Source organism: Rhyacophila brunnea, unplaced genomic scaffold (assembly GCF_057557595.1).
Source record: "Rhyacophila brunnea isolate RB1 unplaced genomic scaffold, BYU_Rbru_1.0 scaffold_1, whole genome shotgun sequence".
In the NCBI taxonomy this organism is placed as follows: Eukaryota; Metazoa; Arthropoda; class Insecta; order Trichoptera; family Rhyacophilidae; genus Rhyacophila; species Rhyacophila brunnea.
Genome location: NW_028232751.1, coordinates 45,226,361 through 45,251,399, shown reverse-complemented (window position 1 = coordinate 45,251,399; position 25,039 = coordinate 45,226,361). Strand labels below are relative to the sequence as shown.

General features: G+C 32.9%; 1 protein-coding gene across 2 annotated transcripts in view; it reads left to right on the top strand.

Moving 5' to 3' along the window:
• LOC147079841 (structural maintenance of chromosomes protein 3-like) overlaps nucleotides 1-24,195 on the top strand; it is a 29,842-nt gene extending 5,647 nt beyond the window's left edge. The window contains exons 6-21 of one of the 2 annotated variants that reach the window (XM_085944896.1): nucleotides 926-1,093; nucleotides 2,891-3,136; nucleotides 9,995-10,224; nucleotides 10,506-10,715; nucleotides 10,828-10,927; nucleotides 16,597-16,743; nucleotides 17,549-17,707; nucleotides 18,495-18,653; nucleotides 18,747-18,967; nucleotides 19,347-19,673; nucleotides 19,859-20,066; nucleotides 20,208-20,384; nucleotides 20,639-20,775; nucleotides 20,922-21,102; nucleotides 21,234-21,416; nucleotides 23,864-24,195. In XM_085944896.1, the coding sequence (XP_085801022.1) occupies nucleotides 926-1,093; nucleotides 2,891-3,136; nucleotides 9,995-10,224; nucleotides 10,506-10,715; nucleotides 10,828-10,927; nucleotides 16,597-16,743; nucleotides 17,549-17,707; nucleotides 18,495-18,653; nucleotides 18,747-18,967; nucleotides 19,347-19,673; nucleotides 19,859-20,066; nucleotides 20,208-20,384; nucleotides 20,639-20,775; nucleotides 20,922-21,102; nucleotides 21,234-21,416; nucleotides 23,864-24,076 (3,066 nt within the window). In that variant the 3' untranslated portion in view covers nucleotides 24,077-24,195. The remainder of the gene's footprint in view (nucleotides 1-925; nucleotides 1,094-2,890; nucleotides 3,137-9,994; nucleotides 10,225-10,505; nucleotides 10,716-10,827; nucleotides 10,928-16,596; nucleotides 16,744-17,548; nucleotides 17,708-18,494; nucleotides 18,654-18,746; nucleotides 18,968-19,346; nucleotides 19,674-19,858; nucleotides 20,067-20,207; nucleotides 20,385-20,638; nucleotides 20,776-20,921; nucleotides 21,103-21,233; nucleotides 21,417-23,863) is intronic. The other variant, XM_085944904.1, reaches the window with a different exon arrangement.
• Nucleotides 24,196-25,039: the final 844 nt, after the last annotated feature.

The following is a 25,039-nucleotide window of genomic DNA, read 5'->3' as shown; positions in this document are numbered from 1 at the left end:
GACGCGCACATCTATTTGCGACACTCGCGTCTCGAAACGTCAAAATAATAATATACTCCCAGACAGACGCATTATGCAAAATGTAATTGATCGCTGAAGCAGAGATTATTATACGTTGGTACCTCAAAAATTTAAGTAGAAGGCGAATATATTGGATTCAGTCGTAATGTTGCAGCGTTTGTCTGCCATTTTTCTTTATTTGATGTGTTGTGTGTGGAAAGACCACTGATGTTTAGCTAGTACAACAAATGTCCGCAACTAGCGCTTTGCGCAATCTCAGCGCGCGCGACCATCAACATGCTAGAAGAGTCGATCCTCAACATGTTGCATTTGTTGCTGTGTCGCACTCGACCAATTTGCGAAGCTCCATTTGACAATGTTTGTTATGTGGATTAACGATGACATCACATCGACGATTTCAACATGCGGAGCATGAGGCGAATTCGGATCTCCTAGCCGACTTAGAGTATCACAGTGTTTTTAACCTTAGCGATAGGTAGGGGTGCCCGCTTCAGGATGTGGGGTCCATGATTTGATGTATAAATTGTTAAACGTTTGGTGTGCCGCGGAATTCTGGATAGACCTTTGGTGTGCCATGGGTGAGAAAAAGTTGCGGAGCACTGGTCTATTACAATAGTTTTGAAACAAAAGACTTTATAAACAGGCCGAATCAGTAATAAGCATTAGTATTCGGCCTGCTATCACGTGTCGGTATCGGTGCGAGCACCGAGTTCTAATGTCTAGTACCTACCGAGCCCATAGTTCAAATAGTTATTACTTAGCACTAAACCCGTACAAACAAGCATCATGTCACAAAAAAAAGTTTTACCAGGTACCTACTTACATCTTCAAATCTTTGATATATTATATTCGTCTGAGTACCGAGTCTTCATAAAACTGAATTATGTCTATGGAACGATTTCAGGTTATTCAAATAAATGAATTCCTTCGCACAATTGAGGAGCGTCTGAAGACATTGGAAAAAGAGAAAGAAGATTTGAAAGAATATCAAAGAGCGGACAGGTCAAAGCACTTCTTGGAGGTCATCATCCACGAAACTGAACACAAGGAGAAGAAAATAAAGCTGGAAGAGGTATGTCATAGGATGTCAGTTAGGATTGTGTCTCGTGTGTCAAAAGAATTGTTAGACATGTTACATCTGCACATTTCGGTAAGAAAATGTCAACCACAAAATATTGGTGGCATGCCAGATAGTGCACAAATGTAACCGTATATCAGTGGCGAAGGGTGACTTTTGGAAAGAGGTAAGCTGTGGAGATCAGAGAAAAAGAGCACACTTGTCAGGTAACTTACGGAAAATAAGAAGATAATACTTACGATATTACTACTGATGAATAGGTGCACACTAATGACAACGACACACTGGTCATAGGTTTCACCGCTGAATTTGTCAAATTATTTAAATCACTTATGGCAGTAGAATTCCACGCATACTTTCTTTACCAAACAATACGCATCGCCAACAAAAAAGTTTGTTTAATGTATAACTGCCAGTTAAAAACAAATATTTATCATTTATAAATTGTTGTGAAAATGTCTAATATAAGTTTTTTTGCTGTATTCAAATCTAAATGAACCCTTGGAAGGTCAAGCTTTGATAATTTTTAAATGCAATCGTTCGCACATTTTCTACCGGCACACTACACAATTTAATAAATACTTATATATTTAAAGCACTGGCGAATGATTTCGGTACAATATGAGATAATTTATCCACATTCACAGTAACACAATGAATTTTGTATTATAAAATAAACCTTTACCACCGCTTTGAAATGTCAAAATGACATAAACTGTGAATAGCATGTTATGTTTGTCTATGACTGAAGTAACCTAAATAATAATAGCGAATTAATACAATATTTATTTTTAATAACAATTTATAAATTATATGTGATCGAACACAATAGTTATTATTTTTTTTAATCATCCTTATTATTTATTATTTGCTTTTAAAGATAAGCAAAGACAATAAACAAATCAACATTTCGAATAAGCTTGTCGCTTAACGCTTCCGAGTCTAGAACAAAAACGCAGACATGCATGAAGTTGGCAACTGAATTGCGGTAGAAAATTCGGCTTGGATTATCGTTAAAATAATTCTAAAAATAGCACTCACGTTGGACGTTCCGTCATTTATTTTTGATTCGAAACATGACTAAATTAAAAGCTATACTTATAAATAACGACGATAGATGGCAATCAATATTTTTATTATAACCTACAATGTCCTACAATATAGATATTTATTTATATAAATTAAATACTTGAAAATAGAAGGTAAGCTTTAAATAATCGCTTAGTATGGAGCCTTCGCCACTGCCGTATATTGATAAATATGTTATACAGAGGATTTGTAAAGAGTGATAACTGATTTTTAAAATTATCAAATCTTATGGGTTTTGATTTATTTATGAACAAAGTACGTATTCTTATTTGTCCCGTGGTTTTTTGTCCGGTACAAATTTTGCAATCGATTTTTAACTAACTTCCCGACTAGCTAGACATTTGAAACTTTTAGAATATATCAGAACACGATGCCAATGCATTTTTTTAATACTTTTAGCCATCTTTAAGTAGAATCGAATTCATTTTCAGTTAATTCTGTTTTGTATGAAAAGTTATTTCGACACCATTATTGGTTGCTAAACGGATTGTCCTAGCAACTAAATTATTAATATATACATGCGTTACTATGGAAATCAAAATGACAGAAATGTCAATATGACATGTTTAAGCTATTCAAGTCAAGTTTATATGATTCAACAGAAAATTTAAAAACGTATATAAAAAGTTCTTTTTATCTTGTAATTATTTTTAACTAGATTTTATATTGACAATGGCAATAATTTAATTTGGCATGGTGCAGTTGGAGAAACTGGCCAGTGACGGTGTCAAGAAGCAGCTGCAGTGCGCGGTGGAGGTGCACGATGCTCAAGAGATTATTTGGGATACGCATCGCAAGTCGAAGGAGGTTTACAAGGAGGTGCTGGCTGCCCGCGAACAGAAAGACCTAGTCTCCACGGAGCACCAGCGACTGCTGCGTGAGAAGGCCAAACTCGATCTCACCATCATGGATCTCACTAACGACATCGACGAGGATAACAAATCCAAGGTTTTACACTATTTTAGTAACTTCTTTTCCATATGTGTTTTCCGTAAATGGAGTATATCGCTGTATCCATTATAAAATTAAATATCTGTAATGATATCGAAGAAGTACCATCCTGTGGAGGCCCATAATTATCCTCTTAGAATTGAACATGGCATGATAAAGTATTTATTACTTCAATTTTTGACTCACTTCGGTCAAAAACTGCAATCATTTCTACACAATTTTAGGTTCTCTGAAACAGTAAATTCTAGTTTTTAATAGCAATTCAATAACAGGTCAATTGTTGCGTCTACATCTTACATGTGACAGACCGCACGGTCCACTCTCTTATCTTGTCGTTATTTAAGAAGTCATATTGCTCACCTAATATTCATCGAAGCTCGGAATACAGGTAGTCAGAGTTTCTGGAAGGTCTCATGACTTGGTACAGTATAGTAGTTCTGTCAGAATTTAAGCTTTAAACAGGCTGCGTTGGTTCTGCTCAGGTGCAACTGGGTGTTTCAGATATTTCACATTGGGTTGCTTTCAGCCAAATTACACTCTGACTTGTAACTGTTCTGTAACTGTATTGCACTAATTACTGATGAATAATAACCATACAAATAGTAAATGAGCTGAATAAAATGTATGTTTAAAATAAAACCAGTCAAGTGTCTACTTTCAATTATTCAGGGGAATTCTATTTTGCTTGTAAGTATGGATGTCTTTCATTTTCTACAACTGTTAATCAGTGCAGTATTCCCAGTACATCAAAAGATGACAGAATCTACTTATTCATCCGTAGTGCTTATTGAGGAAGGTATTTGTCAACAATTTTGGACAGTACATTCAACCGTCTCGACTTCAATCAGCGACGACAATGTCATAAGTGTATAATCTCTTGTCCTCCACAAAATGTAGTAGGTATGCTATAAAACCGTTTGAATATTTGAATCATCTAGTTCAAAAACCACTCCGGAAGCTTTTCAAGTTTCGAGTAAATCACGAAAAACAGTTGTGCATTCATAATGTGAAGCATTAAATGTATTTTTTTTGTAACTGTGTTCAAATGTGTTACTAAATGTGATATAACTTTTTAATTTGTCTGCAGATAACTTGTAGCACAAAATATATTCGTTTAAATACTGTGCAGAATGGTTTTTGAAACTCATTGTCGAATAGAGTGAATTTTGCATCTCACCTTTAAGAACAGAGTGGTTTTTATTACTCACTTAACACACACTAAAATAACACAGTATTAAATTTCCAGTGGCGAGTCATGTGATTTTAAAGAATATAAATTCATTTTGACTACTTTTAAGCATTTTATGAAATTAAACACCAATAATATTTAAAATTTAATTTAATTATACCTAGACTAAATAAAAAATATTAATATATATAATATATCGTCGCTGAGCTTCCAAAAATCCGCTATGTAAAAAAATACAACTTTTCAGGAGAAGGAAAAAACTGATTTACTCAGCTATGCCTCACATTTTTTACAAAGCAAATAAACTGAAAATTAGATCTTTACGTCGGATTCAGTATAAATGATATTTTATAATACAATATTGCACACTTTAGTCGTAATAATTATTTTTGTGGGTAAAAGGCACATAGCTGGTTTTATTTGGGTCTTTAAATCCGCTTTGTGGTAGAGGCAGCACATAGCGGATTTTAATTAACGTGTATTTTAGATATAGCAGATTTTGCACCAGGTTAGAAATGATAATTACATAATTAAATGATATTAACTTTATGCGTAAAACATCTTCAAGCCAATTATATATTTCGAACAAATCTTTATGTTCCCAGCCAAAATTTTACATATAAATAAGTAAATATCGAGTGAAGGGGAAATAAAAATATTCAGAGTAGGATGGATAAATCATTTTAAACAAATTTATTATACGTGACATTTTATTTATCGAAACAAGAAAATTTAGTAACTAGTACTACAAACTAAATATTATTCTTAAGCAACAGATACCTACTTAATAATACAATAATAATCATCTTAACATTTTAACAAAACCAATTAATCTCTCAATAATTATGCATAAAACAGTAATAATGCCTACTGGTAAACTAAACTTTCTTCTTATAACTATTGATATCTTAAAAAAAAAAAAAGAATGTGGGTACCTACCTAAGTAATCAACAAAATCAGTATTTGAGATTATCGTAAAAGAAGTGATAATCTCGATGCATATTGATTGTTTAGTGCACAGATTGTATGTCCAGTTTATTGTGTTTTGAGAAAATCGAAGTTTAATATTTGAGATGAAAGATATATAACTTTAAAGATTGTAATTTCTCTTTAACTTATTTATAATATGCCTGCGAATGTTATGTACCTATTAATTTATGAATAATATACATACTATAATAGCACAATATGTATTCATAAGTAAGTTTGCAAAAGAGGTTACATTAGGATATTATAATAAACAGTTGTATTACTTACCGGGCTTTTAAAATTAACACTCTTCTTTAAGTAAACGTAAATAATTATGTAGTGTAATGTCATTTCACGCTGTTTTAGAGCTTAAATATTATTTTTCGACCAATAAAATGCACGTTCTGAAGCAGGACTCAGTGCAAACTACGGTATGTGTCATTAACAGGCGCAATAGTAAGTTTTTTCCTTAAATTCAAAATGCGATATGTGTACGGACTTTTACATAAAGTATTTTGCAAGCCATTTTTTTAATGAAAATACATACCTAGCTTTTTTTGAATTTTTCTAAACCAGCTTTGATATTAGAAAACGGGTTTTACAGGCCCATCCGCCGTGTCTTATTCTATCACATAGCGTAAAATACCGATTTTCGCAAAAAAACGTTTAGCGGATTTTGCAGGCGCAACGACGATATATATAAATCAAAAATACAATTAACGATTTTAGGTATACTTAAATTAACAATAAGTTGTTGATTTTTTTTAAAATTAATAATCAATTATACTTTGTGTTATAACTCACAAGTCATTAATAGCTATTGCTGCTAAACTATTTTTCACCACGAAAGAGGGTCATTAAAATATTAAACCATTGATTTTATGACCCATTCTATAAAGTTCTATAATTCTTTTGGTTGTTTTATATTTCATATGATATCAACATATGAATATTATGAATATTGTAATTTTTATGAACATGACTGAACAAACAAGGAATGTCCACTGTTATTTTGGTAGTATGTGAAAAAATATATAATTTTGCATTATGATAATATAAGAATTCAGTACTATGAAATATATTTTTTCAAATTATACTTCATTTCCTTATGAGTATTCTGTACAGTGTACAGAATTATCGAGCGATTTATTTCTTTATAAAAATTCTATTTCATAGAAAAATAAATAATAAGATATTTTTTTAAGTAAGAATATTTATTATACTAGAAAATTTGATTGTAATTGAGTCGTATAGAATCATATGTAGAACTGTGCACTATTCATCGTTTCGAGAAAATTATGAAAAACGCTTTGTTGGATTTTTGAGTTTTATAAAAGCATCAAATATTTTTCTACTTTTAGAAATTAGAAATACACAACAGAATTTACGTATGTCAGAATTCTGATTGTTGTAAATAATTAAATATAGATGTTTTAAAAGTGAAGAGTGCTACATTTGATACTCACATAGTATACAGTTCTGTCTTTGTTACCAAGGTTGTGTAACGTTCTGTATTTGATCCCAAACAATTGTGGATGACGTCAATAAGAAGTAGTTCAAATTTACCAGTGCAGTACATCATTATAATAAAAATAATGTATTTTTTTATTTATTGATTTCAATTTTAATTGGTACTTACCTACATAAAATTTATAATACTTTAATTTTAAATTGATTAAATATTAAAAAAATAACATGAAACCATAAACATACAGGGAGACAGAGATATTATTGTATGACATATTTTATAATAAAGAAAATAGGACATATAACGGAATACAATCTATACTATAAGTTCATTTAGAATGTCCTCTTGTATTTCACCTAAGTTCACGTCCCCCGAATCTCGTAAATTATTTCAGGAGTTATTTTCATCAAATGTTTTTTATAGAATTGGAGAGTAACTAGGTAAAGTTTACCATTGTGGCCCCTAAAGGCTTAGTTAATAATTTATTCAAAAACTTTTTTCACTTGGCAACCTTTTTACAACTGTAAATGGACGAATCGTATCAATGTTATTATTTTTCTTGTATAATATTCTTTAGTTTCCCGTAGTCTGATCGATATAAATTCTCTACCTGGACTAAAACATTCCCGTTTTGAACGCTTCATATTTCTTTTGGACTCAGAAAACTTAATATGTCATCGATAAGAAAAAAGGAATGAAATAAGCAGTTCACAGAAAATAAATAAAAGATTTAAGAACACAAACAAAAAGTGAACAAAAACAATCCAACTAATTATAGAAACTATTCTTGTTGGTGTAGAGGGGGGACATTGTTTTAATCTAGTTTTAATAATATAAATAAAATTTCATAAAAACAATTGTACTAAAATCCACTTTATTTAATGAATCAGGAGAGGTTTATCCTTATAGGAAAATTTTCAACTGAGGTTTCATTCCGCCGAGGACGAGAAAGAATTAGCACTATGTTTTTGAAATAGTTTAAACTTATAATAAAATAAAATTAAAATATTTAATAAGTAATATTTTCAAAACATTTGATGTAGGTACGCCTATGGATTTTACACGCACTGAGCTGCCAACTTTGTCGATTTTTGCCTGTCATTTTTCAAGATTTCTGCTTCTCTTGCGACCTTTGTTTATTATTACTGGTGTTGGTTGGTACTCCATGAGGGGACTAGCCATCAGTATTTATATGTTTTGGTAAAAAAAACCATAAAAAGCTCAACTTTAAACACGGCATGTCAACAGTCACAACTGAACGATATGTATGAGCGGGCATATTGTGACGTCACTTAGGGCAACTCTGTGATTGGTCGAAAGCGAACCGTTCTACTTGTGTTTCCAAAGACGTGAACAGTTCTAACTTTGATACCAAGCCCTATTTTCTTTCACGATTTTATACCACACAGATATGATTTTAATTCGAATATTATATTGCTAGTCATACATTATGATCCGAAGAATAATGTGGCATACTTAGTTCAATTTCGACATATATGCGACAGTTCTACTTTTGATACTATACGACTCGTATGTCAATTACAAAAAAAAAAAAACGGTGTGTGTACTTATGTACGCGTGTTAGAAGTTATATTTTTTTGGCATAACAAAACATAAACAAATAATACTCGAAGGACCACCTGCCGATGTTTCACTTTTTTGTGTAATTTTATTTTCTGCAATTATTTTTTGACGTAGCCTGTGAGCTCGAACTTTTTCTGCTGTTGTTTTTCTTTTCTCTACTTGATTACGCTCGCGATATTTTTTACATCTCTCCACATTTGTTGAAGGCATTATAACAACTAAAATAAATATATCAATCGCCTAGCAACTCCACGAACAATCCGAATCTTCACGAAAAAATATGAAGTTGCTGGAGTGTTGAACAGAAATAAAATTTAATCGTTTGTTTACGTAAGGAAACGCAAACGGCCGATAATAATAAATTCGCTCCCTACGTAACGGAACAATTCTAAACTATGGCGTAAAGGTAGTGCTTTCGGTTGATAACCGAACAATTGGTGGTTCGAATCCAATTGAGTGCGTTTTTTTTCATGGGAAAAATAAATTATGTGTTTACATGTCACACGCTAAAAATACACTGATCTGATTTCCCAAACGCGCCAAAAGAAGTATAACTTCAAAAATGTCGTCACACTTGTTTTGTAGTTTAAACTTAGTTTTATCTTTTTATTTCTAAATAAATATGTATAGATTATTTTTTTCTTTTGTTTTATTGATGTAAACTATCAATATTATAACTTATTATTACTTTATACACCATTGAGAACACACAAAAAAAAATTCAAATCTTTAAAACATTGTATGGAATTATTTATTTAAAATAACTAAATCAGCGCTCGAAATGGAAAAATTTACGAACCGGAGCGCTCGACATTTTTCTGAAGATTTTTACATAGTAAAGTTATCAAAGTTTATGTGTTTTTTTTTCATAAAATTAAGTGTGTTAGATTTTCTATTATATTATGGCCTATCCAGCTCAGACGGTCAAATTATTTATTCCACGAGACGGAGCGATAATTTTACCGATTTCACGAACAGGAACGGCGTTCCGGTCCATTTCGAGCCCTGAACTAAATCGATGATTTTTTGGTGAAAAACGCATGGGAGTTTTCACATAATATGCTAGGCTAAATCAGGCGGGAATAAAAGATAAGAAGAAGTAGATCAGAAAATAACACGAAAAATTAAAGTTGTTATCTAAACCTAAAAAGTCAGGGATGCTTATGGATTATTTACTAAAAATGCCGCGAAAACACGGATTGAAGTGTCAAATTATGTTTACCTTTCTTTGCGTTGCATGCTGCGTTTCCATGCATCTGGGTTCCTTGAACGCTTCTTTGAGGTTCGAGGAAGAGAATTCGTAACACTTATCAAATAATGATCCATTACGTATGATTGAAAATGACAAAATATCAACAGCAAACTAGAGCGATTTACCTCACCAAGTGTAGATTCAGTACTGCAGCCATATTGCATTTTTGTATGAATCGCGACTCCTGATTGGCCGATATCACTTTGAATGCTTTTTGAAACTCAGTTCGCATATGGAGTGGTTTTTGTAAGTGAACCAAATATTTAAAATGATTTCCTGACGAGATTGAATCCAATTTAGAGCTCTTTAAGTTAATGAATAAGATGGCATTCACAGGTAATTTTCATAAAAAATCGCCCAGAATGGTTTTTGAAACTCGATGATTCATTTCAGAAAAGGGACGAGCAAGAATTGGAAAGATTGCGTATCACCATTGCCGAAAAGGAAAAAGAATTGGAAGCTATAAAACCGAAATATGAAGAGATGAAGAAGCTGGAAGAAGAGTGCACCAGGACTTTGGCATTAAATGAGCAAAAACGACAGGATTTGTATGCTAAACAGGGCAGAGGAGGCCAGTTCACCTCCAAGCAGGCTCGAGACAAATGGATCAGGCAGCAATTAAAGTTAGTGGTTTAATTTAATTATAGATTTTTTTTTTATAATAATTTATTTCTCAACACAATCACTGCTGACCTGTTAATTAATATTTACTTAATTTTCCACATGTTAATTATATCTAATGGCCAACTTACGCAAAACGCGCCAGTCGCGGTGTTAGCGCTGAATGATTTTCTATTTTATTATTCAGATGCAGAAGAATTAGGCGGGAAAGTAATACATTAAGATGTTATTTTGTTTTTAAAAGTTGAAAGAAAAACAACATTAACATTATATTTTTTTTCAGGTCGTTGAATAAGCATATCAATGACAAAAAAGGCCATGAAGTTAAACTGCGAAATGATTGGAAAAGAGAAACCAAGAAACTGACTGAGCTGGAAAAGCAATTGACGGAAACCACAGCCGACATGGAGTGGCGAAGGACGGCCATCAACGATCACAACCGACAGTATTATGAGAGCAAAAAAACCTTAGATCAAGCTCAAAGCGCCAGAAAGTAAGATGACGATAACTTAATGAATTCCTGAGTAAACATTATTAAAAAATTATAATTTTAAAATCCTGTTTTGTCAAAATCGCTGTCTACTTATTAATTGAATTTTTTACAGTGAGCAATTGTGGAAGGAAACTACAGTGACCCAGAATCTGTCATCCGTGAAGGAGGATCTTGCCAAAGCCGACGAAGCTCTTAGGTCCATTGCAGGAAAGGTAATACATATACAGTAGAACCTCGGTAATTCGAAAACCGTTAAATCGAAATTCGCTCTAAAACTAATATTTTCCCAATTTTTAACCCCCAAAATTGTTTTATCATACAAAAAGTTTGTTATAAATCGAAATATTCGTTTTTTCGTAATTCGAAATGAATTTTGATCCACACGAGCAATTATTGTTCGTATAAATCAAAATTTGTTTTTGTTTACTCAAAATATTTTGAAATTGATACATATTCCCGCCAGTTATGGGATCAGCTGATTCAGTGATTAGTGCATATTCATGCATACATCTACCGTTATAGCGATAACGCATGGGCGTCACGTAGTAACAGGAACGCACAGCTGAGTTAGTTTCATTCGTTATCAACCGACGGCCACGCCCCGAATTTGTGCAGTACATAATATTATCATACAAAATTATCGATATAATTGAAAACAAATAAACATGTGTAGTTAGTCTCGTTGTTTTTATGTGGCTACAGCAGTGGCGAAGGGTGACTTTTGGAATGAGGTAGGCTGTAGAGATCAGAGAAAAAGAGCATACTTGTCAGGTATACTTACGGGAGATAAGAAGATAATACTTACGATATTACTACTGATGAATAGATGCACACTAAAATGACAACGACACACTATATCATTTTACAACTGCCAGTTAAAAACGAATATTTATCACATAAATTGTTGTGATAATATCTAATATATTTTTTTTTGCTGTGTGCAAATCTAAATGAACCCTTGACCTTCCAGCTTTGATAATATATGATTTTTTTAACAAACGTCAAACTCAAGAACAGTGGCGATCGGTGAGTTATTTTACTGGGAGTTCACTTTTTTCACCTTTTGACTGCCGTAAAAAGGCCTTTGCCTTCATCAAAACTTCACCAAAAAATCAAAAAAAAACTATTGAGAATATTATCATCAACAATGCCATTTATCATTCAATTCCAATAAAAAAATAGGACTTCCGCTAATGAGAAGCAACATATTAAGGATTGGCTTACTTCAATAACAAATTAAGAAAATAGGTGACCTGATTTATTGTGGCTCTTGAAAAAATTGACATTATTTAAGCATGTAGCCGTGATATTTTACGATTTCCACCCTACCACGCATATTCAACCCCCCACAGAGCTAGTTTGGAGAGATATCATACTTGATAAACATTGTGAATTTAGTTATCAAACTGAAAAAAACTTGAAGCTTATTTTTAAATTGTACTTCGCCTAAATTTGAGAAATGTTTTCAACATGTGCGGAAATTTAATATACGTACTGTGAAAAGAAGTAATTTGTATAATAATATTGAATAGAAATTGTCAAACAATAATTATTGTACGTGTGATACGAGCTGTATTGTTTTAAAACCAATGAAGCCGCATTAGGGCCGGGAGCGACTAAAACTGTCGCTAAAAAATATTTACATATTGGTACTCCACGCGACAGACGACGCTCTTTCTCATTGCAAAGAAATCGAACTGGGCGTTTTGGTCGAGCGATATCGGATATCGCTCCCATCAACATATAATATTTAAAATAGCCGGTTAAAAACACATATTAGAATTTGTTTTTGTATATGAATTAATGACTACGGTAATAGATCAGAACACTTTTAATTAATCAAATATAAATGAAATACTTATTTTAAAAAAAATAAGTCTTTTCGCATTAATTGAGTGGGTGGGTGTACACCGCCCCACGCTGTCAAGGGAGCATCGCCACTGCTCAAGAATGATATTCTTAAAATTTGGTCTGTCGTACTTATAACAATTTTCAAAATCAATCGACATTTAATAAATACTTATATATTTAAAGCACTGACAAATGACTTATGGTACAAAATAAGATAATCTATCCACATTCAGAACACAATAAATCACTGAATTTTGTCTAACAAAATAAAACTTTACCGCCGTGTTTGGAACAACAATCTGACTGAATTAAAATGATATAAATAATGTTTGTCTATGACTGAACTAATCTAAATAATAATCACGAGATACAATTATTTGTTATTTTTAAAAACAATTAATACATATATCAGATTGAACCCAATAGACATTATTTTCTTAAATCATCTTATTTATTTATTATTTGCTTAAAGCGGCAGGCATAGAAAATAAAATTTGCATAAAGAGTTGTAAGCGGTGTCTCGAGCGCTTACCAAACGAGACAATTTGTAGACTTGCCTGAAGAGATGAGTCATCATAAGTATAGAAAACAATTTTTGATTATGATGTCAATAATCGTCATTCAAAGAACAAAAACAGATGTCGCTACTCGCGTGTAATTTTTTGTTTTATTCTAAGCTTGACTAATAAACAGTCGCTATTCTAAATTCAAATTCTGACCATAGATGACTCAATATTTTAAAATATTTCACATTTATTAATGTATTTATTTGAAATAAATACTTATAGTTTTCTTGAAGGTAGGCTTTAAATAATCGCTTAGTATGGAGCCTTCGCCACTGGGCTACAGACATTGTTTTATATTGTATACCTGTGTTTATTGATAGTGTTTCAGACTGGCGTTTTTGTGACTGTGTTTTTCTCGTATTTTGCTTATTTGTAACATTTCTTTATTGATAGTGTTTCGGATTGGCGTTTTTGTGATTGGTGTTTTTTTTGTATTTTGCTTATTTATGACATTTGTTTATCGATAGTGTTTTGGACTGGCGTTTTTGTGGCTGTTTTTTTCGTGACTGTTTTTTTATCTTATTTTGCTTCATCAATCACTGCCGACTTGTTAATTAATATTTAATTACCACATTAAATATCATGTTAATTATATCTAATGGCCAACTTACGCAAACGCGCCAGGCGCGTTGTTAGCACCAAATGAGTTAACTCAATACAGACTTTATTATTTTATATTTGTGACATTGGCTGATGTAGTACAGAAGCACATGTCGGGGACATCAAATATGCCGCAACAGAATTTAAATAGTTACGACCAATTTTCTAGACATTTGATAAGTGAAATAAATCGTTAAAAGAGACAAGGAAAAATTGTGGACTGGGTACTTTAAGTGATTTATTTTAGTGTTTTATTGTGCACCTATGTTATTATAAATTATATTGTCATGTTGAACAATGTGCTCCTACAAAATTATTGCGGGTTTGTTTAATTACATACTTTCAATGAATCTTTTTGATAACAAACTATCTACTTATTATGTTTTTATCTTTTTTTTAGTGTTTATATTGTTTGTCGCATTAAAAATATTAACACGACTGGCAATACACAATATGTAATGGTAGGCCTACCGCGCATGAACGATTTACTATCGTACGGTCAACAATCGAGGAGTTGTAACCATCGTATTGCAATGCAACCCCACGCATGGACGATCGAGCGAACGGCCGAATTGAAAATCTGTGTTCAGACACAAAATTTTATACCGATTCGAACCGGCCGGGGTCCCATTGGCAATGCTATTAAATGAGAGTCCGCGCATGACAAGTCATGGCCGACCGAGAGTGCACTCATACATGCACGCACAAGTGACGCGGTCATATGGAGCACACGCACACATCGAACCGTTATGAGATCCACATTTGACTTGACAGTTCATCGATGCGTACCTATTGGCTTTGCATGCGCGTACCAGTGCCATTTTTTTCAGTTTCTTTCTTTATAAATTAATAATATATACACCCACATTTTAAAACAGTTTGATAATCTATACAAAACCTCTATGTATTATATAATATAAGCTCTACAAAATCCATTTTGACGTTTCTTATATTGCATCCGCCATTTTTCGGTGCGGACGCATATCTTCAGTGCGCGCGCATTGCCTCCGATCTATATCACGCCATGCGCGCTCAAACATACTGGCCGGTAATAATTTGGATCATGCGCGAGCAAACCAACGATTGTCCGTATGCTACCGGCCGGTTATGTAATCGTCCATGCGCGGTAGGCCTTAGTCTATGGTACTGACAAACGGTAAATTGATGGCGACTTTGTTTTGATTTGGAATGTCAAAAGTGCTAAAAGTAAATTTTCTTGTGGTAATGTAGGTACATATTTTTCTCTCGTGATTATATTTTATTGTGTTTTTTAATCAGAATTCCTTCTGCGCAAACAGTAGCTTATAATTATGGGGTTAGTGATTTTATTATATTTGACGTGTTTTGTATATAACTTAACCACAATACGGATATCAATGTAAAATATACATACAAGTTATCATTTCATTAAATGTTTTATAATTCATTTTAATAGGTATTGTTGATAATGTGATGAATTTGGCGTTTGCATAAATAAACACAATGAATGAATGAATTCAATACTAAATGCCACTCTTATTTCACCTACCAAAATTGCTTGTATGTCCCTTGGATTTCGAATTACCGAGGTTCTACTGTACATATTTGGTTGAGCATTTCGCAGTGGACTGTATAATTTTGAGGATGATGAGGAGTCCGGATCTAGGGGTGGGGGCGATTTAACTGAATGCCAGACACTGACCTGTTTAATGATTTTGATGATGACTCCGTTGTCTGGTTTCACTGTCACTCGAGCGTTATTGTTTGTTTTGGTCACCCTGTTCGCGGCAATTGGTACACAGTTTTATGGATGATATGTGGGGGTGTATGTTGATGATCTGTATGATTGAAGGGGATGAGAGGTTCACTTCAGCCGTAACAGACTTAGTGCAACAAAAGTCTTACAGAATGTTTTGAATTATTCGAAAGTTAACGTAGCGCGGAAACACGCACTCGATCGTATCCTTGAGTTAACTGAATGTTATTTGCATCACAGTGACTGCCAGTCATTTGGTCTGGTGACAGTAACATTGGGATTTGAGGGAGGTGGGAAGTAAGGATGGAATGCGAATATAAATGGCCCAACCAATATTTTTTATACTATTTAATCTTAGTGTGTAAGATATTTTTGATGAAATCAAGTCAAATCGCTAGGATATTTATTAATGACAATATTTTTTCTGAGATGAGTCTTTTCATCCTGTGGAATGAATTTATACATCAATCTGTATTTGATCATTCAAATGATAACACATACCATATTTGTTGTTACAATATAATTTGTTGTTGCCAATATAATTTATTGTTGCCAATATAATTTTTTGTTGCCATAATAGTTGTTAATACCCAAATTACATGCAGAAACTCAATGACTCATGCCGACCATTTAACCCAAACGAGAAATTTTCATTTTGAATGCTTTGTTGACTGGTGGGAAAAATACAAATTATGATTGACTTGAAGGCACGTGCCCGGCTGCATGTGGCATGCACTGTCAATGCTGTCAGTTTGACATTATTACTTTCATAATGATAGTCATGGACGTTGTTCATTATCTTCATGATATGATGATCCAAATGCGATCTCTAATAATTTGAGGTGACATTTGACGTAAGAAAACAAATGGGAAGACTGTTGAGTGTAGTCAACAACCTGATCAATATATATAATATATATTTTTTGGTTTACTTATAATTTTTAACACTAGCAATAAAAAGTATTTTATCCGTCCATCAAAACAAACATTGGGATGGTCCAATTAGTTTCTGAATTATTATTTAATGTTGACAATTGCTCACAACGATTCGAATGAGTCACAGAGTCTGCAAATCTGCTCATGTAATTCACTGGATGAAAAAGCATTCCTGCATTTACAACACTTTTAGCCTTTACTGAATGGACGTGACAGTGTGCGTAAGGTGCTGGACACTTTTTTGGAGAAGGGCGGAGAATCAGCGCAGATCGTCAATGCATACTATGGACTTGTCATTGAAAACTTCAGTTGTGAAAAAACTATCTATACCGCCGCTGAAGTAAGATTTAAATTTTTTCTGATTGACTGCCTATTGATAGTCATGTTGCCATTTCTGCCTCTTATATTTGTATGCAATAATTGTGTAAAACAAAATGAAATGATCTCTTATTTACCAATATTTTCTTATGCATGATCTTTAAAATATTGACTTACATTAGAAGTGCGGATTTCACTATCCAATATGTTATAATATATAATATGCTATATGTATTAGGCATTATTGTTGTGTTACACAACACACAACGAATGTGATTTATAGGATCCAATTGAAAAAACCTTACACATTATTATGCTTTAAGATATATTTGCCATGCTTTGTGTTGGTGTTACACTGTGTCAAGCAGAAGAGAATTTTTTAATGATAAACCATTATTATCCGCAAATAGTAGTACATAAAGATGTAACCAAAGCAAGAGCTTCAATAAGAGGCTTCCATTTGCAATTTTATTCACAATATTTTCAGTGCTACTACCCTAAAGGATATTATTTTCCAATAGTTAGGTATCATAGATACTAACGATGGCCTGGTCTCTGAAGCTGTGTACCACAGGTTTGATCCCATAGCTGTGCACAAAAAATGCATGTTGCTTTTTCTGTGTATGTTTGATCTAGTGTATGAACCCAATGAGCTGAATAAATGGCTAACAACCATTCCTCTTTAAAAAATCTGTTAATGTAACCCCACTTTGGAGACTTTCCCCGCTACTATTTTGTACAAGAGGGGGTCTAGATCAGGTGATCTCAGCGAGAATGTGGACTATTGACATGACTATTTCAATATTAATGTTATGTCTATTTCTTAGGTGACCGCAGGAAATAAGCTATTCCATCACATCGTTGAATCTGACGTCGTCGGTACAAAAATTCTCAAAGAGATAAGCAATCAAAATCTTCCTGGTGAAGTGACCTTCATGCCACTCAATCAACTCCAAGTTAGGGACAGGTCCTATCCCAAAGGCAATGTATGTCATCTATTTTTACTCAAATTTAAAATGCTCTTAATGTTATAGGTTCTCTATTTATTGTATAGCAACAGTGAATATGGCGAACCCATTTATTGGATTCGGTAGTAATTGCGTTATTAGTCTGTTCCTTCATAACTGACCTAACCCAGCCAAACATTTGAAGTTCATTGCATTATTCATTATGCATATAAAAGTAGATAAGATGAATGATATATGCTGGTGAAAAACCATTTAATTGATTGTTTGGTCATTTATATAACAGAATTTTTGACCATTTACAAATACTTAAAATGACACATCCCAAAGAAAAAGTATTTAAATGCGATGTTTGTTATTTCATGAACAAACATTGCATGATTACTCCGAAATATTCATACAGGTGGAGGTGAGGCCTCGAATTTGTATTCTTTTGATCATCCTAGTGAACTTCAAACAGTGCGCACTCACTACAAGGGCTACTTGTTGCATCTTGCCCAGCAATACCACATACAGACTTCACCCGTAGGAAGATGAGGAAACAGTCGGCACCTGAGATTAGTACAGGCTATAGCGCAATACGCGACGTCTAGGCATTGTAGTGGACGCGCACTCTAACGCTTTCTATTGCCCCACAACTTTTACCATCCCACTTTGGGATTCACCACTTTAAATCAATAATATAAAATGTGAAACAAAATAATATATACTATGAGAGAGAAAAATATCACCTGCATTTTGGCCAAACAACCAATCAGATGGGTATGGTTGTCATATTGTTGTATGTGCCTATTTATTATCGTTTCAGAACATTATTATTATGCTGGAGAATCTGAAGTACGATCCCAAGTATGACAAAGCCATGAAGTATATTTTTGGCAAAACTTTGATATGCAGAGACATGGAATACGCCATGGCATATAGCAAAACCTACAATTTGGATTGCGTCACCCTTTTAGGTGATCAGGTAAATAATAAATACAAAAATTCTTAAAGAACACATTGCAACCATTGAAAAATTGTCACAGTAACGGAAACGAATTAAAATGTTTCTTTTTAGGTGTCATCAAAGGGCTTCTTCACAGGAATTTCCTTCGACCAATCCCGTACTTGCAGTACTTGCATAGAGATACAGAAAACCCGGTCTGAGCTGATGGAACAGATCAAGGGCTTGGAGTTGGAACTCAGCACGCTGCGTCAAGAACTTCACAAGACGGAAGCCAATATTAATAGCACCGTTTCGGAAATGCAGAAGACTGAGACAAAACAGGGCAAAGCCGAGTAAGGGTGATGTTTTTCTATATATAAATGAATGAAGATTATTGGTTTAAATTTCATGACATCTGCATCTCAGCCACTGCTGGATGAAAGCTTCTCCTTGCTGTCTCCACTCTTCTCGCTCTTTAGTATTTTGTTGTCACATACTTCTGCTACACTTGATTATCTCATTGGCCTGCTCTTGGTTGAAGTTTTTTTAATGTCTCTTGGATACCACTGGATGGTGAGATTTTTCCAGCGATGTGGCCTACCCGTGTCCACTTTGAATACTTTACGCCTTGTATTATGTCCAACACTTTTGTTTGCTCTCTTACTCATTTTACCATGTTTGTTAAAATAATTGATGTGAACATAATTGTTCATTAAAATTTCTCTTTTGCAGAGACGTTTTTGACAGGGTGAAAGCCAATATCAGGCTGATAAAAGAAGAATTATCTTCCATTGAGAAATTCCGTGGGCGTAAAGAAAGATCTCTGGCTCAATGCCGATCCAGTTTGGAGGTTATGCAGGCCACGAAGGAGGCCCGGAAGTCCGAACTGTGCCAGGAACTGATGAACCAGCTGTCAACAGCCGATCAGGGGAAGGTGGATGAGTTGAATGACGCCATCCGGAGACTTAATCAGGAGAATAAGGAGGCATTCAGCGCTAGGATGAATTTCGAAGCCACAAAGAATAATCTTGAAAACCAGTTAAAAAATAACTTGATCAGGTTTGTGTTATTGGTTTAAAGATTATAGGTGCCAAGCCAAAAGGCGTATCGGACAGAAATCAGTTATTTACTGACTGTTCATTGTTTAGAATATTATCTTAACCATTCCCAAAATATCTATTTTTCAATTTATCAAACTTTTCCTAGTATTGAATAATGATAATATGTTTATAATGTTCATTTAGACGTAAAGATGAGTTGGTACAGGCTCTCCAGGAAATCTCAGTTGAAGATCGAAAGAGGCGTTTGTCAAATAGTAAAGCCAATGTTTTGGCAACAGAAAAAAGAATCAAAGCCATCGCAAAAGATTTGAAAGACGCGGATAATAAAGAGAGGAATGCCGTGAAGGAAGAGGAGAATCTTAAAACAGATTCTGAAATGTGGAAAAAAAAGGTAATTATGTCATGAGAATTCCTATTAATAATTTTAACTTATGTATTACTTTCAAACAACTTCTCCTTACTTCTGCAATGTTTATCGAATTGTTATTGCGTAGATACTATTTTTTTTTTTAATTCTGATGTTTATTTTCAGGAAAAAGAAGCCTATGATGAAATGGATGAATTCACCAAGGATCTAGAAAAGATGGCATTCAAAGAGGTTGTAATTCAGCAAGACGTTCGAGAATCACTCGATAAGATCACTGCGCTGGGAAGCTTACCGAATGCTCCAGATTTGCACACTCAGTACCAGAATATGTCACTTACAGATGTAAGATATTTTTTTCTCCCTTATGTCGCAAATGTTGATTTGTACACATTCCAAGGAGAATCTCACATTTGTTATACAAACCCATCCTTAATTCATTGAAAGTGTATCTTCGATTTAACGTTTCATCTCCATGGAATGTAGTAACAGGAACAGGTACTCTTCATGTGATCAAAATTGTACAAATTATAAGGACAAGGAAACTCAAAAATTGTTTCAGTTTTAAAAAAATTACTTGTAATTTGTATTTTTTTCAGCTTTTCCGAGAATTAGAAAAGGCAAATCAGCTTTTAAAAAACTACAATGCAGTCAACAAAAATGCATTGGACCAATTCTTAAGCTTTTCTGAACAAAACGAAAAACTTATTGCAAGGAAGAAAGAAATAGATATTAGGTAAATTTTCATTTTTTTTGTCCTCAATTAACATCCCAATTAGTTTTAGAATTAAATATCTTTTCCAGAATAATACTAACTGTATCGATTACATTCTTTCTAGTCTTCTCTGCCAATTAATTGAAAATGTAACTTTTTTCTTTCAGTGTTGCGAACATTCGTCAACTAATTGACACGTTGGAGCATAGAAAACTGGTGGCCATTGAATTCACTTTTAGACAAGTGAGCAAGAACTTTACGGACGTGTTCAAAAAACTTGTACCGCAAGGCAGAGGCAGTCTGGTTATGAGAATGGCTAACGAGGATGGTGACAAAATTGGACCAGAGGTAATTTTCTTTCATTTTGTTTCTAAAGTCAAAAAACATTTGTTCCATGTTTAAATGTATCAAATTTGATTGCTGGCTGGCGACAGTTTTTTTTAAACATATTTTATGGTTATTGCGTTGTTCATTTTCAGCACCCCAACGTGGAGCAATTTATTGGCGTGGGAATAAAAGTATCTTTCACGGGCGATAATGCCACGATGATGGACATGAATCAACTGTCTGGAGGACAAAAGTCTTTGGTCGCTTTGGCTTTTATCTTTGCCATTCAGAAATGTGATCCTGCACCTTTTTATCTGTTTGATACAATCGACCAGGTAATTATTGTTAGAGTTATTAATGGTCGTTATTTAAAAATTGGAATGTGTACATGCCATTTTATACATGTAACTTCTTCATACATACATACCATTTTAAGTATATATCTATTTGTCCATGGTCAGGTAGAAACACACCAATTATGTATTTCCGATTAAGAAGGGTTAGGACTCATTGAAGTTTCTTTAAAATAAAATGTTTCAAATAGATTAAATATGTGTATACTTGCATTGCGTTTTGTTGGTTGAAGGTTCAAACACATGTATTTTTATGTACTTAAGTATTTATTCATTACAAACCATTATAAATCATTAACATAATTATTGAACTCAAGATAACAGAGTATTAAGTAGCATTGCGAATAATATAATTTGGCATTTTTATTGTTTATAAATTGGTATGTCGCAATTTCCATGTTTTACAGCGATAGGTACTCGTTCATTTTGACATTTTGATTTTCACTGTCACTGTCACAGACGAAACGAAATATCAAAATAAACATGTGAATCGGGAAATACATGAATTTACATCCTTCATCGAGCAAAAGAAAGGAGAAGCTTCAATAAAGTGATCTTAATTGAAATGAATATGATATTATAAACGTCATGATGTGTCAAAATATAACAAACATCTTCTATGTCTATGATTACTTTTAGGCTATACCTACAACACCCATATTTATTTTTTCGTATTCCCTACTTTGAATGTCAAGGGCCGAGCGTCTCCTTCGGGAAACCATATATGGTGTGAGAATTTGTGGGAGATATATAAAAGCATTTTGATATCAGTTAGCATAATTATTTGATCTGTTTCACGGATTATTACGTGAACCTAAAAGTCCAGTAAATGTAATTATTTCTGGGATTGACATCTTTTACAATAATTGGGTGAACGATGCAAATATATACCAATACTTTGGCCAGATATAAAATAATAATATACAGTAGAACCTCGTTAATACGAATTCCAAGGGACCGAAAATCAAAAAAAAATTCGAATTACGAATTATGAAATGTATGAGGGTAAATATTTAATTTTCATTCATTTTATTTCCGATCATAGATGTCCCTGTCAATTTTCCGATTCAATTATCTCAAATTAAAATCTGTGCTAAATACCAAGTGTCATTAATCCACTCATTATTATATTATATTTAATTATTTTACCTCATAATCCTTTAAAAAAGAGTTAACATGGATTTCAATATTATATTGAACAATAATGTATTAGGCTGCTTGTATGTTATTTTATTATTTGAAAACGATTTTTAAAATAAAATATGCAGTCAATAATCTATATTGATTCTCTAATTCGTTTTATTCGGAATCTTCGTGTTTAAAAAAAGTTTCATATTTCTTATATTTGCAATTGTTTGCCAAAAGCATTTCTGTCTTTATGTAGGTAAAAAAAAATAGGTATGTGAAAATACAATGAACAATTAAATGTAACATTTCATTCATGATAAAATGATTTATTGTTTTGGATATTTTGAATATCCAGTGCTGTCTGTGAATAGGTCATAAAAAATCTTTTTATTACCCTCATTAAACAAGCAAGTTATGAAAGAATATCATTTTATCATCAGAATATCATCATACAAATAATAGATTTAGTAGGTTATGTTACGTTAGGTTATTTTTTTTCATCTCCCCTGACAAAAAATGATATTCTTTATCATTATCTACATGGGACAAGTTGTTTTCGTCATAAAATTGTATCATGAATGATAATGAATTTTAATTCAATTATGTTTAAAGTAGTAAAAGTAGTTGTAGTAAAAATTATCAAACAAAAAGCATCTCCCCGACAGAAAATAGTTTTCCTTTAATTATATTTTTGACACAAACCAAATAATGTTAAAAACGTGTACTGGAGAAACTTATGATAGTTTATTATATCACACGGAATATTAAATATAAATGACAACAAAAAAACACGTGAAACTACTCTACTACTCAGAGCGGGTTTAGTGCGTCAGCTCAATATCTATTTTGATTTTTTGAAGAAACATAGGAATTTAAAACACTCACCTAAAACAAAGAGCTCCTGCGTACATTCAAAACGTTTTTTTTAAATGTTTAAAAAATTTAAAAAAATGTTTTTTTTTTGAAAAATCTCCCAGAGCGGGTTTGGTAACTCTATGCCTCATATCGAGATAAAGCCTTTATATCGAGGTTACCAAGTTATTTTCGTTATAATGAGTTATTCATGGGATTAGATTGTTTAAAATGTCATCCGAAAAATACTTCGACAAGACTTATTCTGTATTGTAACTCGTGTCATCAAAGTTATGAGCTAAAGTGTCGAATATGTGACGTAGTTGTGTTTTTTTTTTGAAAAATCGCCCAGTGCGGGTTTAGTAACTCTATGCCTCATATTATATAATAAGGTATTCCTTTAACATGTTTTTAAGAACAGATTTTCTTATGATTGTATGTTTTTATAGGCTCTGGATCAACGGCATCGAAAGGCGATAGCTGACATGATCCACGAGCTAAGTAGCTCAGCCCAATTCATCATGATCACCTTCCGGCCCGAGCTGCTGGACCACGCCCACAAATTTTACCATATCAAGTTCAGAAATGAAGTCTCCCATGTGGAATGTGTCACCAGAGAAGAAGCGAGGGATTTCGTTGAAAACAGTACAACACAGGGTTAAATGACATCTATTGATTATATTGTTTAATATTATAGTTTTATTTAATTTATTCATTTCCATTCTTGAACCTACCTGTATAAGCTGCCGATCAGTGACGGCGGTACATGCATTACATGAAATGTGGCATATTATACAGTTTTCTTATATTGTGATGAAGTTTGTTCCGAATTCAAACGATTTATGTTGGGCATATCTGTAAATAGGTCATTCGATAAGTCGTGTCTTATTTTTTGGCAGTAGTGTGCAATACCTATGTCCTTTTTTGTTTCGCTCTTGTTAGTTCTGATTTCGATAGTTTAATAATTGTTTACATTTGTTATCGCAATCCATTAAACAAAAATGAAAACATATATATACTTATAAATGAAATTGGAGACAATAAGAAGGCCCTTATTTTTTTAACTAAGATTAGTCGATAAATGTTGTTTTCATTAAAATGTTAATACTTATCGAATGGCCTATTATAATAATATAGTATTGTAGCTATGAAAGAACTATTCCTTTTATTGACAAATCTTTCAATAATACTTGAAGGATGAAATTAAAACGTTTTATGTTTATGATGAATCTTTATAATTATTGATTAGTCAAATATAAGTTAGATACTTTCATATATTAATACACAGGGTTAAATGACATCTATTGATTATATTGTTTAATATTATAGTTTTATTTAATTTATTCATTTCCATTCTTGAACCTACCTGTATAAGCTGCCGATCAGTGACGGCGGTACATGCATTACATGAAATGTGGCATATTATACAGTTTTCTTATATTGTGATGAAGTTTGTTCCGAATTCAAACGATTTATGTTGGGCATATCTGTAAATAGGTCATTCGATAAGTCGTGTCTTATAAGGATGAAATTAAAACGTTTTATGTTTATGATGAATCTTAATAATTATTGATTAGTCAAATATAAGTTAGAAACTTTCATATATTAATACACAGGGTTAAATG